Raw genomic sequence first — 23,665 nt, 5'->3', positions numbered from 1 at the left:
CAGCAACATTTTGGCTACTGGCCCAACACTCTAACCACTAGGCTACCTGCCACCCCAGGATGTGTACTACACCACTTGTCCTACAGCAGTGTCTAGTGTTCATCATGTGTACTACACCACTTGTCCTACAGCAGTGTCTAGTGTTAATCATGTGTACTACACCACTTGTCCTACAGCAGTGTCTAGTGTTCATCATGTGTACTACACCACTTGTCCTACAGCAGTGTCTAGTGTTCATCATGTGTACTACACTCCCCTTGTCCTACAGCAGTGTCTAGTGTTCATCATGTGTACTACACCACTTGTCCTATAGCAGTGTCTAGTGTTCATCATGTGTACTACACCACTTGTCCTATAGCAGTGTCTAGTGTTCATCATGTGTACTACACCACTTGTCCTATAGCAGTGTCTAGTGTTCATCATGTGTACTACACCACTTGTCCTATAGCAGTGTCTAGTGTTTATCATGTGTACTACACCACTTGTCTTACAGCAGTGTCTAGTGTTCATCATGTGTACTACACCACTTGTCCTATAGCAGTGTCTAGTGTTCATCATGTGTACTACACCACTTGTCCTACAGCAGTGTCTAGTGTTTATCATGTGTACTACACCACTTGTCCTATAGCAGTGTCTAGTGTTCATCATGTGTACTACACCACTTGTCCTATAGCAGTGTCTAGTGTTTATCATGTGTACTACACCACTTGTCTTACAGCAGTGTCTAGTGTTCATCATGTGTACTACTTCACTTGTCCTACAGCAGTGTCTAGTGTTTATCATGTGTACTACACCACTTGTCCTACAGCAGTGTCTAGTGTTCATCATGTGTACTACACCACTTGTCCTATAGCAGTGTCTAGTGTTCATCATGTGTACTACACCACTTGTCCTATAGCAGTGTCTAGTGTTTATCATGTGTACTACACCACTTGTCCTACAGCAGTGTCTAGTGTTCATCATGTGTACTACACCACTTGTCCTATAGCAGTGTCTAGTGTTTATCATGTGTACTACACCACTTGTCTTACAGCAGTGTCTAGTGTTCATCATGTGTACTACACCACTTGTCCTATAGCAGTGTCTAGTGTTTATCATGTGTACTACACCACTTGTCCTATAGCAGTGTCTAGTGTTCATCATGTGTACTACACCACTTGTCCTATAGCAGTGTCTAGTGTTTATCATGTGTACTACACTACTTGTCCTACAGCAGTGTCTAGTGTTCATCATGTGTACTACACCACTTGTCCTATAGCAGTGTCTAGTGTTTATCATGTGTACTACACCACTTGTCTTACAGCAGTGTCTAGTGTTCATCATGTGTACTACACCACTTGTCCTATAGCAGTGTCTAGTGTTCATCATGTGTACTACACCACTTGTCCTATAGCAGTGTCTAGTGTTCATCATGTGTACTACACCACTTGTCCTATAGCAGTGTCTAGTGTTTATCATGTGTACTACACCACTTGTCCTACAGCAGTGTCTAGTGTTCATCATGTGTACTACACCACTTGTCCTATAGCAGTGTCTAGTGTTTATCATGTGTACTACACCACTTGTCCTACAGCAGTGTCTAGTGTTCATCATGTGTACTACACCACTTGTCCTACAGCAGTGTCTAGTGTTCATCATGTGTACTACACCAGTGTGAATATCACACTGACCCAAGCAACATCGTCATTCAACTCTTTTATTTGGATGCTTAATGTATTTACAGCTGAATTCAGACAAGCAACACACACACACACACACACACACATACACGGGCCTTCCACTGGCAAGGAATGTGCAGGGCTGATTTCAGAATCACATGGTTTGGACTATACAGTCTTCAATTACAAATTGTGTGACATGTTTCTACTATTCCTTCCTCTCGTTTGGAGGTGTGTCTCGCATGGCAGTTGCAAGTGATGATGTCATCCTGAATGCAGTCCAGCTGTGCCCATGAGGCCCTGAAGTTAGGACAGGAAGGGCAGAACGTGGATGGAAAAGAGTACCATGCATACAGGTAGACCATAACAGACCATGCATTCACCCAAAAGGCCATGCAGATAAACAAATGGACCAAAGCAGAGGAGGCTTGTGGGAGGAGCTATAGGCTTATTGTAATGGCTGGAATGGAATAAATGGAACGTAGTCAAACATGTGGTTTCCATATGTTTGATGCGTTTGATACCGCTCCATTATGCCATTCTACCCATTATAATGAGCCTGTCCTCCCATAGCTCCTCCGACCAGCCTCCTCTGGACCAGAGCCATAGAGGCACTCATCCAAGCCCATTGGCAGGGAGGGTGTAGTGTGGTTGGTGGGGGGGGGGTCATTCATGGAGGTCTCTGATTGGTCTCAGACTGAGGGGGGGACAGGATCTTCTTTTTTTCCTGGTTCAGTGGTCGTGTTGAGGGCCACGTCCTGTTTCAGATCCTTCCCTGGCTCCTTAGTCCTACATGTCAGGGCACAGGCAGTCCGACTCATCAATGGAAGTACATGGCATAAAAGCTCATTGATCCTGCTGTATGTCATACTCCCCCTGTTTGCACTGTATTTTGTAGCAGTTTACTCAACCATCCAGCAGAGTGATACACTAAATAACTGCATGGATTTGAAACATCCCAATGGTAGGTCTATGTGTAAATGAACCAAATGACAACAATGGATAAAAGTAGGGAGAAGACTGACTTACAGACAGACAGACAGACTGAAAGACAGACAGACTGACTGACTGACAGACAGACAGACTGAAAGACAGACTGACTGACTGACTAACTGACAAAGACAGACTGACTGACTGACTGACATACACAGACAGACAGACTGACTGACTGACTGACTGACTGACTGACTGACTGACAAAGACAGACAGACAGACAGACAGACTGACTGACTGACTGACTGACAAAGACAGACAGACTGACTGACTGACTGAAAGACAGACAGACTGACTAACTGACAAAGACAGACAGACTGACTGGCAAAGACAGACTGACTGACAGACAAACTGAAAGACAGACTGACATACAGACTGACTGATGAAGACAGACAGACTGACTGACTGAAAGACAGACTGACTGACTGACTGACTGAAAGACAGACTGACTGACTGACAGACTAAAAATAAAATTAAGAAGTCAACAAATGAAATAAAGCCATAATCTATCATAATAATAATTCATAGGCTTCAAAGTACAGTAAAAGTCCAAGTAAACAACAAGCGAGGAGTAATGCCTGGTGAATGTTTTGGAGGGAATGATGGAGTGAACGGATCAATGACTCAACAGAGTGTGACGTAGAAACCCACTGAGCACAGACGACAATTCAACGTCGATTCCACGTCGACGTGGAAACAACATTGATTCAACCCGTGTGTACCCAGTGGGAAGTTACAGCATTAAAAAGCTATTGAGAGGGAGAAAATGTGCTATATTAGTACAACACTGGATTTAAAGACACAACAATCTACTTTAAACAAATTAGTTGTGAAATTTCCTAGAATAACAGGATTACAGGAATGGATTAGGATTCTTTAGGATAACACGTGATGTTGGAATTTCTAGAGTCCCAGTCCAAAAAACAACTCCTAGCAACTCCTACCTTGGTGTTTGCAGATCTTAAGGAATTAGATTGGTAAGTAAAATGGCTAAAAGTAAAACGAGCTCAATTGAGCCCGATTTTAACAATACATCTACTTGCTTTCTTCAGATCTGGAGGCTACACACCAACGTTTAGGGGTGCTAGGAGTTATCTCTAGCCAGGGACAGAAGGCAGATGATGGGGAGTAGAATAAGGGATTTGGGTTAAAGGGGTGAAGGTCAAAGGTCATAATCTGATTGGTGACCTGGGCACGGGGGCGGGCCGGATGCTAGGCAGGACGTCCCAGCTAGAGGTGGAGCTGTTGTGATGAAAACACAGTGTCATGTGACCAGGAAACACAAACGATCACATCACAGACAGACACAATCATGCCCCGAACCGACCCTTTATCATTTTCCTCTGCACGTTTTCTAGATGTGAAATAATGAGATAGTTATTGGCAGTATGGTGTGGGCTGGGTGAACCTTTTGCCATATTCCTTACACCTAGCCAATCATCTCAGCTCTTTAGTCTCATTCCTAACCATGTGTCTTCAGCATTAAGCCTGGCAAGCGAGGCTGTTGGTTCTAAATCTAAAGTGCATAATGTAGGGACAAAGGGTCGATTAAGAAGTGGGCAATTATCACACAGTCAGAGCAACAATCAGATGGTAGAGGATGAAGTTGCCCCTGACCACTGATCTAAGGTCAGTTTTTTGTTTTTACCTCATGGTTACGGTTAGGATTGGAGTAACAAACCGATCCTAGACCTGAGCAAATAGGCCAGGGAATCTACCAATCACTGGTGGTTAACATAGTAATGTTATTTTTGATCAGGGTTGGAATTACACATTGACTCTAGGAGGTACACTGATGGGAGTGCCCACGTTGATGGTTTTTTTACAATTCAAGGGGTGCCAAAACACTTTTGGGGGAGAAACGTTTAGCATAGGCGTGGCTAGCATCTCCAGACATCCCTGTAATTAGAACCCTGTCACAGAGAACACTGGTACTAGTATTCATTTGGTTTATGAACATGTAGTATTGGACATGGATGCAGTAGGTATCAGGTATTATGGAGGATTCCACCTGTTTACCAAAACTCTTTCATTATGCAGGTGTTTGAAAAATCTGCCAAGAGAAATGTGAAGATTGAGACACCAAGAACAAAAAGAAACCCAGGACATTTTGGATCAAAGCATACCACAGTTTCATATGATAAACACAGGTAACCAGGTAACCAGCACAACAACAATCTGGTTGACCATACTGTTTTCTACTTCAGATAACTCTGTAGTTGTCACGCCCTGGCCATAGAGAGGCTTTTATTCTCTATTTTGGTTAGGCCAGGGTGGGACTAGGGTGGGCATTCTAGTTTCTTTATTTCTATGTTTTCTATATCTTTGTGTTTGACCAGGTGTGGTTCTCAATCAGAGGCAGCTGTCTATCGTTGTCTGTGATTGAGAATCATACTTAGGTGACCTTTTCCCCACCTGGGTTTGTGGGTAGTTATTTTCTGTTTTCTGTTTCTGCACCTGACAGAACTGTTCTTTGTCGTTTTGCTCTTTGTTATTTTGTTCAAGTGTTTTTTGAATATAAATCATGAACACTTACGATGCTGTGCTTTGGTCCACTCCCTCTTCTTTTAACGGCTGTAACAGAACTACCCACCACCAACGGACCAAGCAGCGTGGTAAGGATGAGCAGCGGGTAATGAACTCCTGGACATGGGAGGAAATCCTGGACGGGAAAGGACCCTGGAGGCAGGCTGGGGAGTATCGCCGTCCACGGGAGGAACTGGAAGCAGCGAAAGATGAGAGGCAGCGTTATGAGGGAACACGGCTGGCAAGGAAGCCCAAGAGGCAGCCCCCAAAAAATCTTGGGCTTACCGTGGCGGGCGTCGTACTGGTCAGGCACCGTGTTATGCGGTGGAGCGCAAGGTGTCTCCAGTACGTGTTCTTAGCCCGGTGCGCTACATCCCAGCTCCCCGCATCTGCCGGGCTAGCGTGAGCATCCAGCCAGAAAGGATTGTGCCAGTCCTGATCTCCAGACCTCCAGTACGTCTCTACTTCCCAGGTTAACCTGCGCCGGCTCTGCGCACTGTGTCTCCAGTGCGTCTGCACAGCCCAGTGTGTCCTGTTCCTGCGCCCCGCACGTGCCGGGCCAAAGTCACCATTCAGCCAGGACGGGTTGTGCAGGCTCTTAGATCAAGACCTCCAGTGCGCCTCCACGGCCCAGTGTATCCGGTGCCTCTGCCAAGGACAGGACTTCCTGTATGTCTCTCCAGCCTGGTGAGGCCTGCGCCCAGAACTAATCCTCTTGCATGTCTCCCCAGCCTGGTGAGCCCTGTAGCAGCTCCACGTACCAGACTGCCCATACGTCTCCTCCCTCCAGTGATGATCCATGGCACGAAGCCTCCAGTGATGATCCATTTCACGAAGCCTCCAGTGATGATCCATGGCACGGAGCCTCCAGTGATGATCCATGGCACGGAGCCTCTAGTGATGATCCATGGCACGAAGCCTCCAGTGATGATCCATTTCACGAAGCCTCCAGTGATGATCCATGGCACGGAGCCTCCAGTGATGATCCATGGCACGGAGCCTCTAGTGATGATCCATGGCAGGAAGCCTCCAGTGTGGAGTCAGGGCACCAAACCTCCAACGACGGCCTCCAATCCGGAGCCTCCAGCGACGGTCTCCAGTCCGGAGCCTCCAGCAACGACGGTGCCCAGTCCGGAGCCTCCAGCAATGAGGGTGCCCAGTCCGGAGCCTCCAGCAACGAGGGTGCACAGTCCAGAGCCTCCAGCAACGAGGGTGCACAGTCCAGAGCCTCCAGCAACGAGGGTGCCCAGTCCGGGGCCTGCTACGAGGGTGCCCAGTCCGGGGCCCGCAGCAAACTAGGGTGCCCATTCCGGGGCCCGCAGCAATGAGGATGCCCATTCCGGGGCCCGCAGCAACGAGGATGCCCAGTCCGGGGCCCGCAGCAACGAGGGTGCCCAGTCCGGGGCCCGCTATGAGGGTGCCCAGTCCGGGGTCGGCGGTGAGGGTCACCGCACCAGAGGCGCCACCAAGGTGGGTGGAGCCAGAGGCGGAGTGGGGTCTACGTCCCGCACCAGAGCCGCCGTAAAGAAAGCCCACCCAGACCCTCCCCTTTAGAGTCAGGTTTTGCGGCCGGAGTCCGCACCTTTGGGGGGGGTACTGTCACGCCCTGGCCAAAGAGAGGCTTTTATTCTCTATTTTGGTTAGGCCAGGGTAAGACTAGGGTGGGCATTCTATTTTCCTTATTTCTATGTTTTCTATTTCTTTGTGTTTGGCCGAGTGTGGTTCTCAATCAGAGGCAGCTGTCTATCGTTGTCTCTGATTGAGAATCATACTTAGGTGACCTTTTCAAAATCAAATCAAATCAAATTTTATTTGTCACATACACATGGTTAGCAGATGTTAGTGCGAGTGTAGTGAAATGCTTGTGCTTCTAGTTCCGACAATGCAGTAATAACCAACAAGTAATCTAGCTAACAATTCCAAAACTACTACCTTATAGACACAAGTGTAAGGGGATAAAGAATATGTACATAAAGATATATGAATGAGTGATGGTACAGAGCAGCATAGGCAAGATACAGTACATTTGATGGTATGGCATAGTTAAAGTGGCTAGTGATACAGTATATACAGTAGATGATTTGATGAGATGAGTATGTAAACAAAGTGGCATAGTTAAAGTGGCTAGTGATACATGTATTACATAAAGTTGCAGTAGATGATATAGAGTACAGTATATACATATACATATGAGATGAATAATGTAGGGTATGTAAACATTATATTAGGTAGCATTGTTTAAAGTGGCTAGTGATATATTTGACATAATTTCCCATCAATTCCCATTATTAAAGTGGCTGGAGTTGAGTCAGTGTCATTGACAGTGTGTTGGCAGCAGCCACTCAATGTTAGTGGTGGCTGTTTAACAGTCTGATGGCCTTGAGATAGAAGCTGTTTTTCAGTCTCTCGGTCCCAGCTTTGATGCACCTGTACTGACCTCGCCTTCTGGATGACAGCGGGGTGAACAGGCAGTGGCTCGGGTGGTTGTTGTCCTTGATGATCTTTATGGCCTTCCTGTGACATCGGGTGGTGTAGGTGTCCTGGAGGGCAGGTAGTTTGCCCCCGGTGATGCGTTGTGCAGACCTCACTACCCTCTGGAGAGCCTTACGGTTGTGGGCGGAGCAGTTGCCGTACCAGGCGGTGATACCCCACCTGGGTTTGTGGTTAGTTATTTTTTGTTTTGTGTTTCTGCACCTGACAGAACTGTTTCTTTGTCGTTTTGCTCTTTGTTATTTTGTTCATGATTTATTTTCAAAAAAACACTTGAACACTTACCACCCTGTGCTTTGGTCCACTCCCTCTTCTTTTAACGGCCGTAACAGTAGTTGGTCTAATCAGAAACAGAATACCCCACAGGCAGGCTAGTAAGCTAAGAAACCCCATTTAACAGCTCAGTGCCTTACCGTATAGTCTTCACTATGAAGCGAATGATGACAGCCACACCAACACAGCCACACAGAGCTCCTATTACTATCGCTGTGATCTCTCCTGAGACAGACAGAGAAATATTCCAACTAGTACATCAAACGTGAAAAGATAGCCATTGACCAGAGGCCTACTCTAATAATGAATCAGCTATGAAGGTCCACATCTTACCGGCAGTGTACACCTTCACTGATTCTGCAAGTGGGAAAAGGACTATGTTATTTAGAGCATTGTCTTATTACCTGTACGTCTGTCATAAGACCTACATAATAACAGGCTTGACATGATCATAACGGTTTGACATGATCATGATGTCATGACAGAGGGTTCATGTAAAAATACTGTTGTGCTACTTTGTTTATGCAGTCGATAATTCAGTTGGAATTAATGTTCAATCAACATCTAGTAGAACTACAGGGAAATGATCATATGTCTACAGTGTGTTCTGTAGTCTTTGGAATGAGTGTTGTCTACCAGTAGAACTACAGGGAAATGATCATACGTCTACAGTGTGTTCTGTTGTCTTTGGAATGAGTGTTGTCTACCAGTAGAACTACAGGGAAATGATCATACGTCTACAGTGTGTTCTGTAGTCTTTGGAATGAGTGTTGTCTACCAGTAGAACTACAGGGAAATGATCATACGTCTACAGTGTGTTCTGTTGTCTTTGGAATGAGTGTTGTCTACCAGTAGAACTACAGGGAAATGATCATACGTCTACAGTGTGTTCTGTTGTCTTTGGAATGAGTGTTGTCTACCAGTAGAACTACAGGGAAATGATCATACGTCTACAGTGTGTTCTGTTGTCTTTGGAATGAGTGTTGTCTACCAGTAGAACTACAGGGAAATGATCATACGTCTACAGTGTGTTCTGTAGTCTTTGGAATGAGTGTTGTCTACCAGTAGAACTACAGGGAAATGATCATACGTCTACAGTGTGTTCTGTTGTCTTTGGAATGAGTGTTGTCTACCAGTAGAACTACAGGGAAATGATCATACGTCTACAGTGTGTTCTGTAGTCTTTGGAATGAGTGTTGTCTACCAGTAGAACTACAGGGAAATGATCATACGTCTACAGTGTGTTCTGTAGTCTTTGGAATGAGTGTTGTCTACCAGTAGAACTACAGGGAAATGATCATACGTCTACAGTGTGTTCTGTTGTCTTTGGAATGAGTGTTGTCTACCAGTAGAACTACAGGAAATGATCATACGTCTACAGTGTGTTCTGTAGTCTTTGGAATGAGTGTTGTCTACCAGTAGAACTACAGGGAAATGATCATACGTCTACAGTGTGTTCTGTTGTCTTTGGAATGAGTGTTGTCTACCAGTAGAACTACAGGGAAATGATCATACGTCTACAGTGTGTTCTGTTGTCTTTGGAATGAGTGTTGTCTACCAGTAGAACTACAGGGAAATGATCATACGTCTACAGTGTGTTCTGTAGTCTTTGGAATGAGTGTTGTCCACGGGAGGCTGGTGGTACCTTAATTGGGGAGGATGGGCGGAATGGAATGATATCAAACACACCATTACATTCACTCCACCCCAGCCATTATTATGAGCCGTCCTCCTCTCACCAGCCTCCTATGGTGTTGTCATAGGCCACCCTATCAGTTTTTCACCTCCTTTGTCTGTGTTCTGCTCTCTCTCTCTTGCTCTCCCTTTCTCCTTTTCTCGCTCTCCCTTTCTCTCTCTCTCTCCCTTTCTTTCTTTCTTTCTTTCTTTCTCTCTCACTCTCCCTCTCTCTCCATTTCTCCCTTTCTTTCTCTGTGTCTCTTCCTCTCTCTCTCTCTCTCAGTCCCTCTCTCTCTCTTCCTCTCTTGTCATGTGAAAACAACAGTGTCAGTGTTTAGAGAAGAGATGTTGCAAAAACGAATCAGCCATCTCGTAAACAGAGCTCCCCCTCATTTACAGCTCCTCTTTCTCTTCCCCACTACCCCTCTCTCTCTATCACTCCCTCAAACCCCCCTCTCTCTTTTCCTATCTCCTGCCCCCTCTATCTCCCTCTCTATCTCTTTCACAGCCAGTAACCCTTGACATTCCCACAGTTCTCACCACATTCTTCTCTTTAGTGTTTAACGCTAGCCTTCCTCCACATGTCCACCCCGAGAGCCCATCACCGTGTCCACTAATACTGTTTGGTGAAATGTTATTAGTGGTCACGGTACGAGGCTAGCCCGCCCCATGCCCTTCCTGCTGATGCTGCTGTTAGGTACGAGGCTTGCCCGCCCCATGCCCTTCCTGCTGGTGCTGCTGTTAGGTACAAGCCTAGCCCGCCCCATGCCCTTCCTGCTGGTGCTGCTGTTAGGTACGAGGCTAGCCCGCCCCATGCCCTTCCTGCTGATGCTGCTGTTAGGTACGAGGCTAGCCCGCCCCATGCCCTTCCTGCTGATGCTGTTGTTAGGTACGAGGCTAGCCCGCCCCATGCCCTTCCTGCTGATGCTGCTGTTAGGTACGAGGCTAGCCCGCCCCATGCCCTTCCTGCTGGTGCTGCTGTTAGGTACAAGGCTAGCCCACCCCATGCCCTTCCTGCTGATGCTGCTGTTAGCTACGAGGCTTGCCCGCCCCATGCCCTTCCTGCTGATGCTGCTGTTAGCTACGAGGCTAGCCCGCCCCATGCCCTTCCTGCTGATGCTGCTGTTAGGTACGAGGGCTAGCCCGCCCCATGCCCTTCCTGCTGATGCTGCTGTTAGGTACGAGGCTAGCCCGCCCCATGCCCTTCCTGCTGATGCTGCTGTTAGGTCCCATGCCCTTCCTGCTGATGGCTAGCCCGCCCCATGCCCTTCCTGCTGATGCTGATGCTGCTGTTAGGTACGAGGCTAGCCCACCCCATGCCCTTCCTGCTGATGCTGCTGTTAGGTACGAGGTAGCCCGTCCCATGCCCTTCCTGCTGATGCTGCTGTTAGCTACGAGGCTGTTGGTTGTGTTAGAGAACCCCCCGACCTAATGGGAAGGATGAGAGGATGGTCCGGTCGTTAAGTGGTTGGGGTGTACGGTAGTTGTCCTGCATGACGACGCGGTCAGCGTCCTCCTTACTGGCATACAGCACTGTCTCCAGCTTCATCAGCTGAGGAAGAAGGGAGGACAAAGAGGAGGAGAAGAGGAGAAGAGGAAAGAGAGAAGTAAAGAGGGGAGGAAGAGAGGAAAGATGGTGAAGAGGAGGAAGACAAGAGGGAAGAGGGGGAGAAAAGAAGAGGAGGACATAGTGATGCTTTGAATTCAAGCATAAGTATATCACCATCACACACACACCACACACCTTCCCTCACCTGTGTGTGTGAGATTTTGACGGTCTCTGTGAAGAGGGTCCAGAGCACACTCTGGAAGCAGGGAGGAGTGGTGAGAGAGCCATTGTATCGGAGGTATCGCCCCAGGTCAGAGGGCAGGAGGGACTGGACATCAAAGGCTGGGATGGACACACTCTGACCTGACCACGGAGGGAGGAATGGAGGGGTGGATGGACAGATGAAAGTTAGAGGAGATGTACAGGGTTTGACTCCTGGGGGCACGTAGTGGTGCTGTTTGACACTTGCATAAGAAATCAGAGAATCCCCATAAACTACTGTAGTCGTGGTAACATTGCTAGAAGGTAGCTGTAGTAATAATGCTGATTGGTTAAGGTGTACTTTGATTAAGCTACCTGGTGCAGCAGTTAGCCGAGTGGTTAGAGTGTTGGACTAATAACCAAACGGTTGCAAGATCCAATCCCCGAGCTGACAAGGTAAAAGTCTGTTGTTCTGCCCCTGAACAAGGCAGTTAACCCATTGAAAATAAGAATTTGTTCTTAACTGACTTGCCTAGTTAAATAAAGGTAAATAATCATTAACAGCTGTCTCACCTGCATGTCTGATACGACCCAGGTAGTTGAGAATGTTCCAAAAGGCCTGGTTAGCCTCCTCACCTGTCTGACAGATCACACATCTATACCCTTTAGTGTGCAGGCTTTACTCTACATTCACAAAGCCTTTCTTACTAATCTGGTACATTTTACAACTGAAGAAATCAAACGTAAATAAAGGGAATTTGTAACCTATTGTAAAAATACAAATACAACTCTTTTGAAGTATGTAATGTCTCCAGTGGTTGATGTGATTGTCAGTTAGTTATGATGTAACAGTCCTACCTCTATGAGGACTCCCAGGACTGCCAGTCCATCCTGCTGGGTCATAGCCACTGACATGTTAGGGTACAGCTCTGAGTTGTAGTGCACCACATGCAGCTACACAGAGAGGGAACATGTGTGTGTGTGTGTGTGTGTGTGTGTGTGTGTGTGTGTGTGTGTGTGTGTGTGTGTGTGTGTGTGTGTGTGTGTGTGTGTGTGTGTGTGTGTGTGTGTGTGTGTGTGTGTGTGTGTGTGTGTGTGTGTGTGTGTGTGTGTGTGTGTGTGTGGCAGTGTGAGTGGCAGTGTGTGTGTGGCAGTGTGTGTGGCAGTGTCTAATTTTTGGAAAATCCCCCTTGAGTTTGAATGAAAAGTGCTGCTACATTCATTTACATAGCGTTCAGATGGGAGAAAAAGAGAGTGAGTGAGGGAGAGGGAATGAGAGAGTGATAGAGAGAGGGAGGGGGGATATGCTGGCTCATTGAAACTCTTTGAGAAGGAGGGAGTAGGGGAGGGTGGAGAGATAAACACTAATTGTCTGTCTTTACGTAATAGTGTGTAACCAGAGCATGGAGCTTCTCCTTCATGTTTTCAAACTCTCTCTAACTCTCTCTCTCATACCCATTTTTGCAGATCCACTGCATGTTCTACATTCCCTTCACACAGAGAATTGGACAGTGTTTCAAGTTCCAAAAGTGTGTGTGTGTGTGTGTGTTTTTGGGGTACAGTAAATACACTGCCAACCTGAGAAAGTTGGTTCCCCTTCCTATGTATACTGTAGGTGTTTGAGAGGCTTTTATTTGGCATGCTTTCTAATCCTGAAGTCTTTACAACAATTTCAATCAGATTTAATTCCACTCCCCAATTAATGAACATCATTCAAACACATGTTCTCCAATAACCTTTCTTTTCAAGTTTGTTTTCTCCTACTATGACTAGTGTTAACCAGGTGAGCTAAGAGTCTAGATTGCTGTTTAGTGTTTCTGTATAATATTTAATGGGATTATAGTATGGTTTCTCAACTGAACAAACACACACAGTCCTTCACCTCTGCAGCGGAGCTCTGACCGTTGATGGTGTGTTCGCTGCCCCCGGCCTCCAGGGCTCCATTGCCCCAGTGCAGGTGCATCTGGACGGCCGTGAACTGCCAGGGCAGCCCCCCTAAACCCATCCAGCCTGGGAGAGGAACCACCACTGTGATGGAGAGAAAGCATGGTTGCTGTAGTTACCTGTATGTATGTTGTTAGTGATGGAGTCAGCATGGTTGCTGTAGTTACCTGTATGTTGTTAGTGATGGAGTCAGCATGGTTGCTGTAGTTACCTGTATGTATGTTGTTAGTGATGGAGTCAGCATGGTTGCTGTAGTTACCTGTATGTTGTTAGTGATGGAGTCAGCATGGTTGCTGTAGTTACCTGTATGTTGTTAGTGATGGAGTCAGCATGGTTGCTGTAGTTACCTGTATGTTGTTAGTGATGGAGTCAGCATGGTTGCTGTAGTTACCTGTATGTTGTTAGTGATTGAGTCAGCATGGTTGCTGTAGTTACCTGTATGTTGTTAGTGATGGAGTCAGCATGGTTGCTGTAGTTACCTGTATGTATGTTGTTAGTGATTGAGTCAGCATGGTTGCTGTAGTTACCTGTATGTATATTGTTAGTGATGGAGTCAGCATGGTTGCTGTAGTTACCTGTATGTATGTTGTTAGTGATTGAGTCAGCATGGTTGCTGTAGTTACCTGTATGTATATTGTTAGTGATGGAGTCAGCATGGTTGCTGTAGTTACCTGTATGTATGTTGTTAGTGATGGAGTCAGCATGGTTGCTGTAGTTACCTGTATGTATGTTGTTAGTGATGGAGTCAGCATGGTTGCTGTAGTTACCTGTATGTATGTTGTTAGTGATTGAGTCAGCATGGTTGCTGTAGTTACCTGTATGTATATTGTTAGTGATGGAGTCAGCATGGTTGCTGTAGTTACCTGTATGTATGTTGTTAGTGATGGAGTCAGCATGGTTGCTGTAGTTACCTGTATGTATGTTGTTAGTGATGGAGTCAGCATGGTTGCTGTAGTTACCTGTATGTTGTTAGTGATGGAGTCAGCATGGTTGCTGTAGTTACCTGTATGTTGTTAGTGATGGAGTCAGCATGGTTGCTGTAGTTACCTGTATGTTGTTAGTGATGGAGTCAGCATGGTTGCTGTAGTTACCTGTATGTATATTGTTAGTGATGGAGTCAGCATGGTTGCTGTAGTTACCTGTATGTCCGTTGTTGTAGAGGCTGAAGGGTTTGTTGCCGTGCTGGCTATAACCGAGGGGGGTAAGAGGGCCCAGGCTGGGGTCATACTGGGTCTGGACCGTTGCCACGTCAACCGGAGACTGGGCCTTACCACCACAGTCTGGGAAGTAATCCGCCCACTTGGACTGGCCTACTGAACCTGAGGGGGAGGAGAAGGGAAGGGAGTGACCAAAACATGACACATCTTGTGACTCTCTGTCAGTGATACACATTAAGCATGGCCAGTCAGTCAGCAGGCCTTTTCTTTTGTATTTCATATTGACCTCTTGACCATTTTCTGTGGAAAACAGTAGATAAGTTGGGGATCATCCTCTCTTTCACACTCCCCTGCTATACTTTTTTTACTAGGCATGTCAGTTCAGAATAAATTTTTATTTTCAATAACGGCCTAGGAACAGTGGGTTAACTGCCTGTTCAGGGGCAGAACGACAGATCGGGGATTCGAACTTGTAACCTTTTGGTTACTAGTCCAACGCTCTAACTACTAGGCTACCCTGCCAACACACTTGACCTTCTCTGACTAATGACTAATGAGCATCATCACCCTTACGAACACACACCCAGACACACAACACACACACATACAGTGGGGCAAAAAAGTATTTAGTAAGCCACCAATTGTGCAAGGTCTCCCACTTAAAAAGATGAGAGAGGCCTGTAATTTTCATCATAGGTACACTTCAACTATGACAGACAAAATGAGAAAAAAATCCAGAAAATCACATTGTAGGATTTTTAATGAATTTATTTGTAAATTATGGTGGAAAATAAGTATTTGGTCAATAACAAAAGTTTATCTCAATACTTTGTTATATACCTTTTGTTGGCAATGACAGAGGTCAAACGTTTTCTGTAAGTCTTCACAAGGTTTTCACACACTGTTGCTGGTATTTTGGCCCATTCCTCCATGCAGATCTCCTCTAGAGCAGTGATTTTAGGGCTGTTGCAGGGCAACTTGGACTTTCAACTCCCTCCAAAGATTTTCTATGGGGTTGAGATCTGGAGACTGGCTAGGCCACTCCAGGACCTTGAAATGCTTCTTACGAAGCCACTCCTTCGTTTCCCGGGCGGTGTGTTTGGGATCATTGTCATGCTGAAAGACCCAGCCACATTTCATCTTCAATGCCCTTGCTGATGGAAGGAGGTTTTCACGTAAAATATCACGATACATGGCCCCATTCATTCTTTCCTTTACACGGATCAGTCGTCCTGGTCCCTTTGCAGAAAAACAGCCCCAAAGCATGATGTTTCCACCCCCATGCTTCACAGTAGGTATGTGTTCTTTGGATGCAACTCAGCATTCTTTGTCCTCCAAACACGACGAGTTGAGTTTTTACCAAAAAGTTCTATCTTGGATTCATCTGACCATATGACATTCTCCCAATCTTCTTCTGGATCATCCAAATGGTCTCTAGCAAACTTCAGACGGGCCTGGACATGTACTGGCTTAAGCAGGGGGACACGTCTGGCACTGCAGGATTTGAGTCCCTGGCTGCGTAGTGTGTTAATGATGGTAGGCTTTGTTACTTTGGTCCCAGCTCTCTGCAGGTCATTCACTTAGTCCCCCTGTGTGGTTCTGGGATTTTTGCTCACCGTTCTTGTGATCATTTTGACCCCACGGGGTGAGATCTTGCATGGAGCCCCAGATCGAGGGAGATTATCAGTGGTCTTGAATGTCTTCCATTTCCTAATAATTGCTCCCACAGTTGATTTCTTCAAACCAAGCTGCTTACCTATTGCAGATTCAGTCTTCCCAGCCTGGTGCAGGTCTACAATTTTGTTTCGGGTGTCCTTTGACAGCTCTTTGGTCTTGGCCATAGGAGTTTGAGTTTGACTGTTTGAGGTTGTGGACAGGTGTCTTTTATACTGATAACAAGTTCAAACGGGTGCCATTAATACAGGTAACGAGTGGAGGACAGAGGAGCCTCTTAAAGAAGAAGTTACAGATCTGTGAGAGCCAGAAATCTTGCTTGTTTGTAGGTGACCAAATACTTATTTTCCACCATAATTTGCAATTAAATTCATTAAAAATCCTACAATGTGATTTTCTGGATTTTTTTCTCCTCATTTTGTCTGTCATAGTTGAAGTGTACCTATGATGAAAATTACAGGCCTCTCTCATCTTTTTAAGTGGGAGAACTTGCACAATTGGTGGCTGACTAAATACGTTTTTGTCCCACTGTATACGTTACATACACACACACACACACACACATACGCACAGACTCACATCATTATCCAAGAAACCCGAGACCCACTCCAATTTGCATACCGCACCAACAGATCCACAGATGATGCAATCTCTATTGTACTCCACACTGCCCTTTCCCACCTGGACAAAAGGAATACCTATGTGAGAATACTGTTCATTGACTACAGCTCAGCGTTCAACACCACAGTGCCCTCAAAGCTCATCACTAAGCTAACGACCCTGGGACTAAACACCTCCCTCTGCAACTGGATCCTAGACCCACTGACAGGCCGCCCCCAGTTGGTAAGGGTAGGTAACAACACATCCGCCATGCTAATCCTAAACACAGGGGACCCTCAGGGGTGCGTGCTCAGTCCCCTCCTGAATTCCCTGTTCACTCATGACTGCACGGCCAGGCACAACTCCAACACCATCATTCAGTTTGCTGATGACACAACAGTGGTAGGCCTGATCACCGACAACGATGAGACAGCCTATAGGGAGAAGGTCACAGACCTGGCATTGTGGTGCCAGGACAATAACCTCTCCTTCAAAGTGATCAAGACAAAGGAGATGATTGTGGACTACAGGAAAAAGAGGACCGAGCACGCCCCCATTCTCATCGACGGGGCTGTAGTGGAGCAGGTTGAGAGCTTCAAGTTCCTTGGTGTCCACATCACCAACAAACTAACATGGTCCAAACACATCAAGACAGTCAGTCGTGAAGTGGGCACGACAAAACCTATCCCCCTCAGGAGACTGAAAAGATTTGGCATGGGTCCTTAGATCCTCAAAAGTTTCTACAGCTGTGCCATCGAGAGCATCCTGATGGGTTGCATCACTGCCTGTTATGGCAACTGCTCTGCCTCCGACCGCAAGGCACTACAGAGGGTAGTGTGTACGGCCCAGTACATCACTGCCTGTTATGGCAACTGCTCGGCTTCCGACCGCAAGGCACTACAGAGGGTAGTGTGTACGGCCCAGTACATCACTGCCTGTTATGGCAACTGCTCTGCTTCCGACCGCAAGGCACTACAGAGGGTAGTGTGTACGGCCCAGTACATCACTGCCTGTTATGGCAACTGCTCTGCCTCCGACCGCAAGGCACTACAGAGGGTAGTGTGTACGGCCCAGTACATCACTGCCTGTTATGTCAACTGCTCTGCTTCCGACCGCAAGGCACTACAGAGGGTAGTGTGTACGGCCCAGTACATCACTGCCTGTTATGGCAACTGCTCGGCTTCCGACCGCAAGGCACTACAGAGGGTAGTGTGTACGGCCCAGTACATCACAGCCTGTTATGGCAACTGCTCGGCTTCCGACCGCAAGGCACTACAGAGGGTAGTGTGTACGGCCCAGTACATCACAGGACCTCTTTACCAGGCGGTGTCAGAGGAAGGCCCTAAAAATGGTCAAAGACTCCAGCCTCCCCAGTCGTAGACTGTCCTCTCTGCTACCACACGGCAGGCGGTGCCGGAGTGCCAAGTCTATGTCCAAGAGGCTTCTAAACAGCTTCTACCACCAAGCCATAAGACTCCTGAACAGCTAATCAAATGACTACCCAGGCTAATTGGACCCCCCCACGCTGCTGCTACTATGTTATTATCGATGCATTTTTCAGGATAAAATATAAACGGAATGGAGCTAAGCACAGGCAAAATCCTAGAGAAAAATGTATTTTAGTCTGCTTTCCACCAGACACTGGGAGACAATAACCTAAATAACCTAAAACACAAGGTCAAATCTACAGAATCTTAGAGTTGCTTACCAAGAAGACAGTAAATGTTCCTGAGTGGCCTAGATACCGTTTTGACTTAAATCTACTTGAAAATTTAAGGCAAGACCTGAGAATGGTTGTCAAGCAATGATCAACAACCAATTTGACAGAGCTTTAAGAATTTGAAAAGAATAATGGGCAAATGTTGCACAATCCAGGTGTGCAAAGCTCTTCGAGATTTACCCAGAAACTTGCTTCTACAAAGTGTTGACTCAATACTTATATAAATGAGATATTTCTGTATTTCATTTTCAATAAATTTGCAACAATTTCTAAAAACATGTTTTCACTTTGTCGTTATGGGGTATTATTATGTGTAGATGGGTGGGAAAAAAATATTTCATCCATTTTGAATTCAGGCTGTAACACAACAAAATGTGGAATATTTCAAGAGGTATGAATACTTTCTGAAGGTAGCATTGCACTTTCAGGTACTGTAGCGTACTTTTGTCCAGCTAATAGCCTAACCACCGGTCAAGCAATATTATGGACGAAAAGTTCAAATCGTGTTGCTGCAGGATTACTATGCTACAACAATACTGGTCAAATTAAGATCCTACATCTGTATGGAGTATCAGAATGTTAGAATACTGGCTGGTGTGTGTGTGCGTGTGTGTGAGAGAGAGAGAGAGAGAGTGTATACAGGAGTGTAAAGTCAGTGGTCAGTCATGCGTGCATGATGAGGTGGTGTATTATATTCACAGTGGTGAGCGCACACACACACACACACACACACACACACACACATCCTTCCTCATTACTAATTGGAGGGGAGAGAGAAAGTGGAGCAGAGAGAGGGAGACTGATGGGTGCACAGAGAGACATTCTTGGAACAGAGAGAAAGAGAGAGACAGGGGTAGAGGGGATTCAGACTAGAGAGACTGAGGGAAAACAGGAGAATGGGTCAGAGAGGTGGAATAATAAAAGGACATGTAGAGAATTGAACATCTGAAAAAGAGAGTGACAAGCAAGAGGAAGATTTTGAATTTGAGAGTAGGCAGAACAGAGGAGAGGGGTGATGGTAGTAAAGGACAGGGGCATGAGCACAACTTAGACTCAAACCAGCACAATTATAACAGTTAATAATACCGAATACACAGAGGGTTCATTCAGATCTCAATGTGAGGTCTCCTCTCCAACCCTCAGGGTGCTCTAGCCTGCTATAGAGGTCAGAGCTCTACTCTCCATGATACTGTTAATCAATGTGAGGTCTCCTCTCCAACCCTCAGGGTGCTCTAGCCTGCTACAGAGGTCAGAGCTCTACTCTCCATGCTACTGTTAATCAATGTGAGGTCTCCTCTCCAACCCTCAGGGTGCTCTAGCCTGCTACAGAGGTCAGAGCTCTACTCTCCATGCTACTGTTAATCAATGTGAGGTCTCCTCTCCAACCCTCAGGGTGCTCTAGCCTGCTATAGAGGTCAGAGCTCTACTCTCCATGATACTGTTAATCAATGTGAGGTCTCCTCTCCAACCCTCAGGGTGCTCTAGCCTGCTACAGAGGTCAGAGCTCTACTCTCCATGCTACTGTTAATCAATGTGAGGTCTCCTCTCCAACCCTCAGGGTGCTCTAGCCTGCTACAGAGGTCAGAGCTCTACTCTCCATGCTACTGTTAATCAATGTGAGGTCTCCTCTCCAACCCTCAGGGTGCTCTAGCCTGCTACAGAGGTCAGAGCTCTACTCTCCATGCTACTGTTAATCAATGTGAGGTCTCCTCTCCAACCCTCAGGGTGCTCTAGCCTGCTACAGAGGTCAGAGCTCTACTCTCCATGCTACTGTTAATCAATGTGAGGTCTCCTCTCCAACCCTCAGGGTGCTCTAGCCTGCTACAGAGGTCAGAGCTCTATTCTCCCTGCTACTGTTAATCAATGTGAGGTCTCCTCTCCAACCCTCAGGGTGCTCTAGCCTGCTACAGAGGTCAGAGCTCTACTCTCCATGCTACTGTTAATCAATGTGAGGTCTCCTCTCCAACCCTCAGGGTGCTCTAGCCTGCTACAGAGGTCAGTGCTCTACTCTCCCTGCTACTGTTAGTCAATGTGAGGTCTCCTCTCCAACCCTCAGGGTGCTCTAGCCTGCTACAGAGGTCAGTGCTCTACTCTCCCTGCTACTGTTAATCAATGTGAAGGGATCCTTTCTACATTAGTTCTATACTTACACACACACTCTGTCTCTCCACTACACCCTAGTGTTTATCTGCAGTGTGCTCAGGGGGATTTTACTTTCCTAGGGGGATTAGAGAGATACTTTTTTACACCATCACTATCTCCCCAGCTACCACAAAAAAAGTTCTGTGAACCATATTTTTGTTAGAGCTTGGTGAGAGCGGGGTTGTATTATGGTTATTTTGCGTACAATCTACCCACAACTTTCTGGGAATGGTGCAGGATAGTTGCTTAGCTTTTGTTCGTTCTCAGCGCATTTAAGGAACTTCACATCGTTCCCATAACCAATGTCAAACCAAAAACATACAGTGCCTTGAGAAAGTATTTGGCCCCCTTGAACTTTGCGACCTTTTTCCACATTTCAGGCTTCAAACATAAAGATGTAAAACTGTATTTTTTTGTGAAGAATCAACAACAAGTGGGACACAATCATGAAGTGGAACGACATTTATTGAATATTTCAAACTTTTTTAACAAATCAAAAACTGAAAAATTGGGCGTGCAAAATTATTCAGCCCCCTAAAGTTAATACTTTGTAGCGCCACCTTTTGCTGCGATTACAGCTGTAAGTCGCTTGGGGTATGTCTCTATCAGTTTTGCACATCGAGAGACTGACATTTTTTCCCATTCCTCCTTGCAAAACAGCTCAAGCTCAGTGAGGTTGGATGGAGAGCATTTGTGAACAGCAGTTTTCAGTTCTTTCCACAGATTCTCGATTGGATTCAGGTCTGGACTTTGACTTGGCCATTCTAACACCTGGATATGTTTATTTTTGAACCATTCCATTGTAGATTTTGCTTTATGTTTTGGATCATTGTCTTGTTGGAAGACAAATCTCCGTCCCAGTCTCAGGTCTTTTGCAGACTCCATCAGGTTTTCTTCCAGAATGGTCCTGTATTTGGCTCCATCCATCTTCCCATCAATTTTAACCATCTTCCCTGTCCCTGCTGAAGAAAAGCAGGCCCAAACCATGATGCTGCCACCACCATGTTTGACAGTGGGGATGGTGTGGTCAGGGTGATGGGCTGTGTTGCTTTTACGCCAAACATAACATTTGCATTGTTGCCAAAAAGTTCAATTTTGGTTTCATCTGACCAGAGCACTTCTTCCACATGTTTGGTGTGTCTCCCAGGTGGCTTGTGGCAAACTTTAAACGACACTTTTTATGGATATCTTTAAGAAATGGCTTTCTTCTTGCCACTCTTCCATAAAGGCCAGATTTGTGCAATATACGACTGATTGTTGTCCTATGGACAGAGTCTCCCACCTCAGCTGTAGATCTCTGCAGTTCCTCCAGAGTGATCATGGGCCTCTTGGCTGCATCTCTGATCAGTCTTCTCCTTGTATGAGCTGAAAGTTTAGAGGGACGGCCAGGTCTTGGTAGATTTGCAGTGGTCTGATACTCCTTCCATTTCAATATTATCGCTTGCACAGTGCTCCTTGGGATGTTTAAAGCTTGGGAAATCTTTTTGTATCCAAATCCGGCTTTAAACTTCTTCACAACAGTATCTCGGACCTGCCTGGTGTGTTCCTTGTTGTTCATGATGCTACATGCGCTTTTAACGGACCTCTGAGACTATCAAAGTGCAGGTGCATTTATACGGAGACTTGATTACACACAGGTGGATTGTATTTCAAATCAAATCAAATTTTATTTGTCACATACACATGGTTAGCAGATGTTAATGCGAGTGTAGCGAAATGCTTGTGCTTCTAGTTCCGACAATGCAGTAATAACGAACAAGTAATCTAACTAACAATTCCAAAAAACTACTGTCTTATACACAGTGTAAAGGGATAAAGAATATGTACATAAGGATATATGAATGAGTGATGGTACAGAGCAGCATAGGCAAGATACAGTAGATGATATCGAGTACAGTATATACATATGAGAGGAGTATGTAAACCAAGTGGCATAGTTAAAGTGGCTAGTGATACATGTATTACATAAGGATGCAGTCGATGATATAGAGTACAGTATCTACGTATGCATATGAGATGAATAATGTAGGGTAAGTAACATTATATAAGGTAGCATTGTTTAAAGTGGCTAGTGATATATTTACATCATTTCCCATCAATTCCCATTATTAAAGTGGCTGGAGGAGAGTCAGTGTCATTGACAGTGTGTTGGCAGTAGCCACTCAATGTTAGTGGTGGCTGTTTAACAGTCTGATGGCCTTGAGATAGAAGCTGTTTTTCAGTCTCTCGGTCCCAGCTTTGATGCACCTGTACTGACCTCGCCTTCTGGATGACAGCGGGGTGAACAGGCAGTGGCTCGGGTGGTTGATGTCCTTGATGATCTTTATGGCCTTCCTGTAGCATCGGGTGGTGTAGTTGTCCTGGAGGGCAGGTAGTTTGCCCCGGTGATGCGTTGTGCAGACCTCACTTCCCTCTGGAGAGCCTTACGGTTGAGGGTGGTGCAGTTGCCATACCAGGCGGTGATACAGCCCGCCAGGATGCTCTCGATTGTGCATCTGTAGAAGTTTGTGAGTGCTTTTGGTGACAAGCCAAATTTCTTCAGCCTCCTGAGGTTGAAGAGGCGCTGCTGCGCCTTCCTCACGATGCTGTCTGTGTGAGTGGACCAATTCAGTTTGTCTGTGATGTGTATGCCGAGGAACTTAAAACTTGCTACCCTCTCCACTACTGTTCCATCGATGTGGATGGGGGTGTTCCCTCTGCTGTTTCCTGAAGTCCACAATCATCTCCTTAGTTTTGTTGACGTTGAGTGTGAGGTTATTTTCCTGACACCACACTCCGAGGGCCCTCACCTCCTCCCTGTACGCCGTCTCGTCGTTGTTGGTAATCAAGCCTACCACTGTTGTGTCGTCCGCAAACTTGATGATTGAGTTGGAGGCGTGCGTGGCCACGCAGTCGTGGGTGAACAGGGAGTACAGGAGAGGGCTCAGAACGCACCCTTGTGGGGCCCCAGTGTTGAGGATCAGCGGGGAGGAGATGTTGTTGCCTACCCTCACCACCTGGGGGCGGCCCGTCAGGAAGTCCAGTACCCAGTTGCACAGGGCGGGGTCGAGACCCAGGGTCT

General features: G+C 46.3%; 1 protein-coding gene across 4 annotated transcripts in view; it reads right to left on the bottom strand.

The window, feature by feature from the left end:
- Positions 1–1,679: 1,679 nt before the first annotated feature.
- Positions 1,680–23,665, bottom strand: part of LOC112247847 (carbonic anhydrase 14-like) — a 26,505-nt gene continuing 4,519 nt past the window's right edge. For 2 of the 4 annotated variants that reach the window (XM_042307929.1, XM_042307926.1), the window contains 10 exons: positions 14,451–14,630; positions 13,250–13,395; positions 12,226–12,321; positions 11,941–12,007; positions 11,372–11,529; positions 11,046–11,169; positions 8,274–8,297; positions 8,081–8,165; positions 3,840–3,893; positions 1,680–2,447 (listed from right to left, as the gene is read on the bottom strand). In XM_042307929.1, coding sequence (XP_042163863.1) covers positions 2,351–2,447; positions 3,840–3,893; positions 8,081–8,165; positions 8,274–8,297; positions 11,046–11,169; positions 11,372–11,529; positions 11,941–12,007; positions 12,226–12,321; positions 13,250–13,395; positions 14,451–14,630 — 1,031 coding nt within the window. In that variant the 3' untranslated portion in view covers positions 1,680–2,350. The remainder of the gene's footprint in view (positions 2,448–3,839; positions 3,894–8,080; positions 8,166–8,273; positions 8,298–11,045; positions 11,170–11,371; positions 11,530–11,940; positions 12,008–12,225; positions 12,322–13,249; positions 13,396–14,450; positions 14,631–23,665) is intronic. The other 2 variants (XM_042307933.1, XM_042307930.1) reach the window with 2 other exon arrangements.

The sequence above is a fragment of the Oncorhynchus tshawytscha genome, linkage group LG03 (genome assembly GCF_018296145.1).
Source record: "Oncorhynchus tshawytscha isolate Ot180627B linkage group LG03, Otsh_v2.0, whole genome shotgun sequence".
NCBI classification, from domain to species: Eukaryota; Metazoa; Chordata; class Actinopteri; order Salmoniformes; family Salmonidae; genus Oncorhynchus; species Oncorhynchus tshawytscha.
The sequence above is the reverse complement of the archived record's forward strand: the minus strand, read 5'-3'. Positions and strand labels throughout refer to the sequence as shown.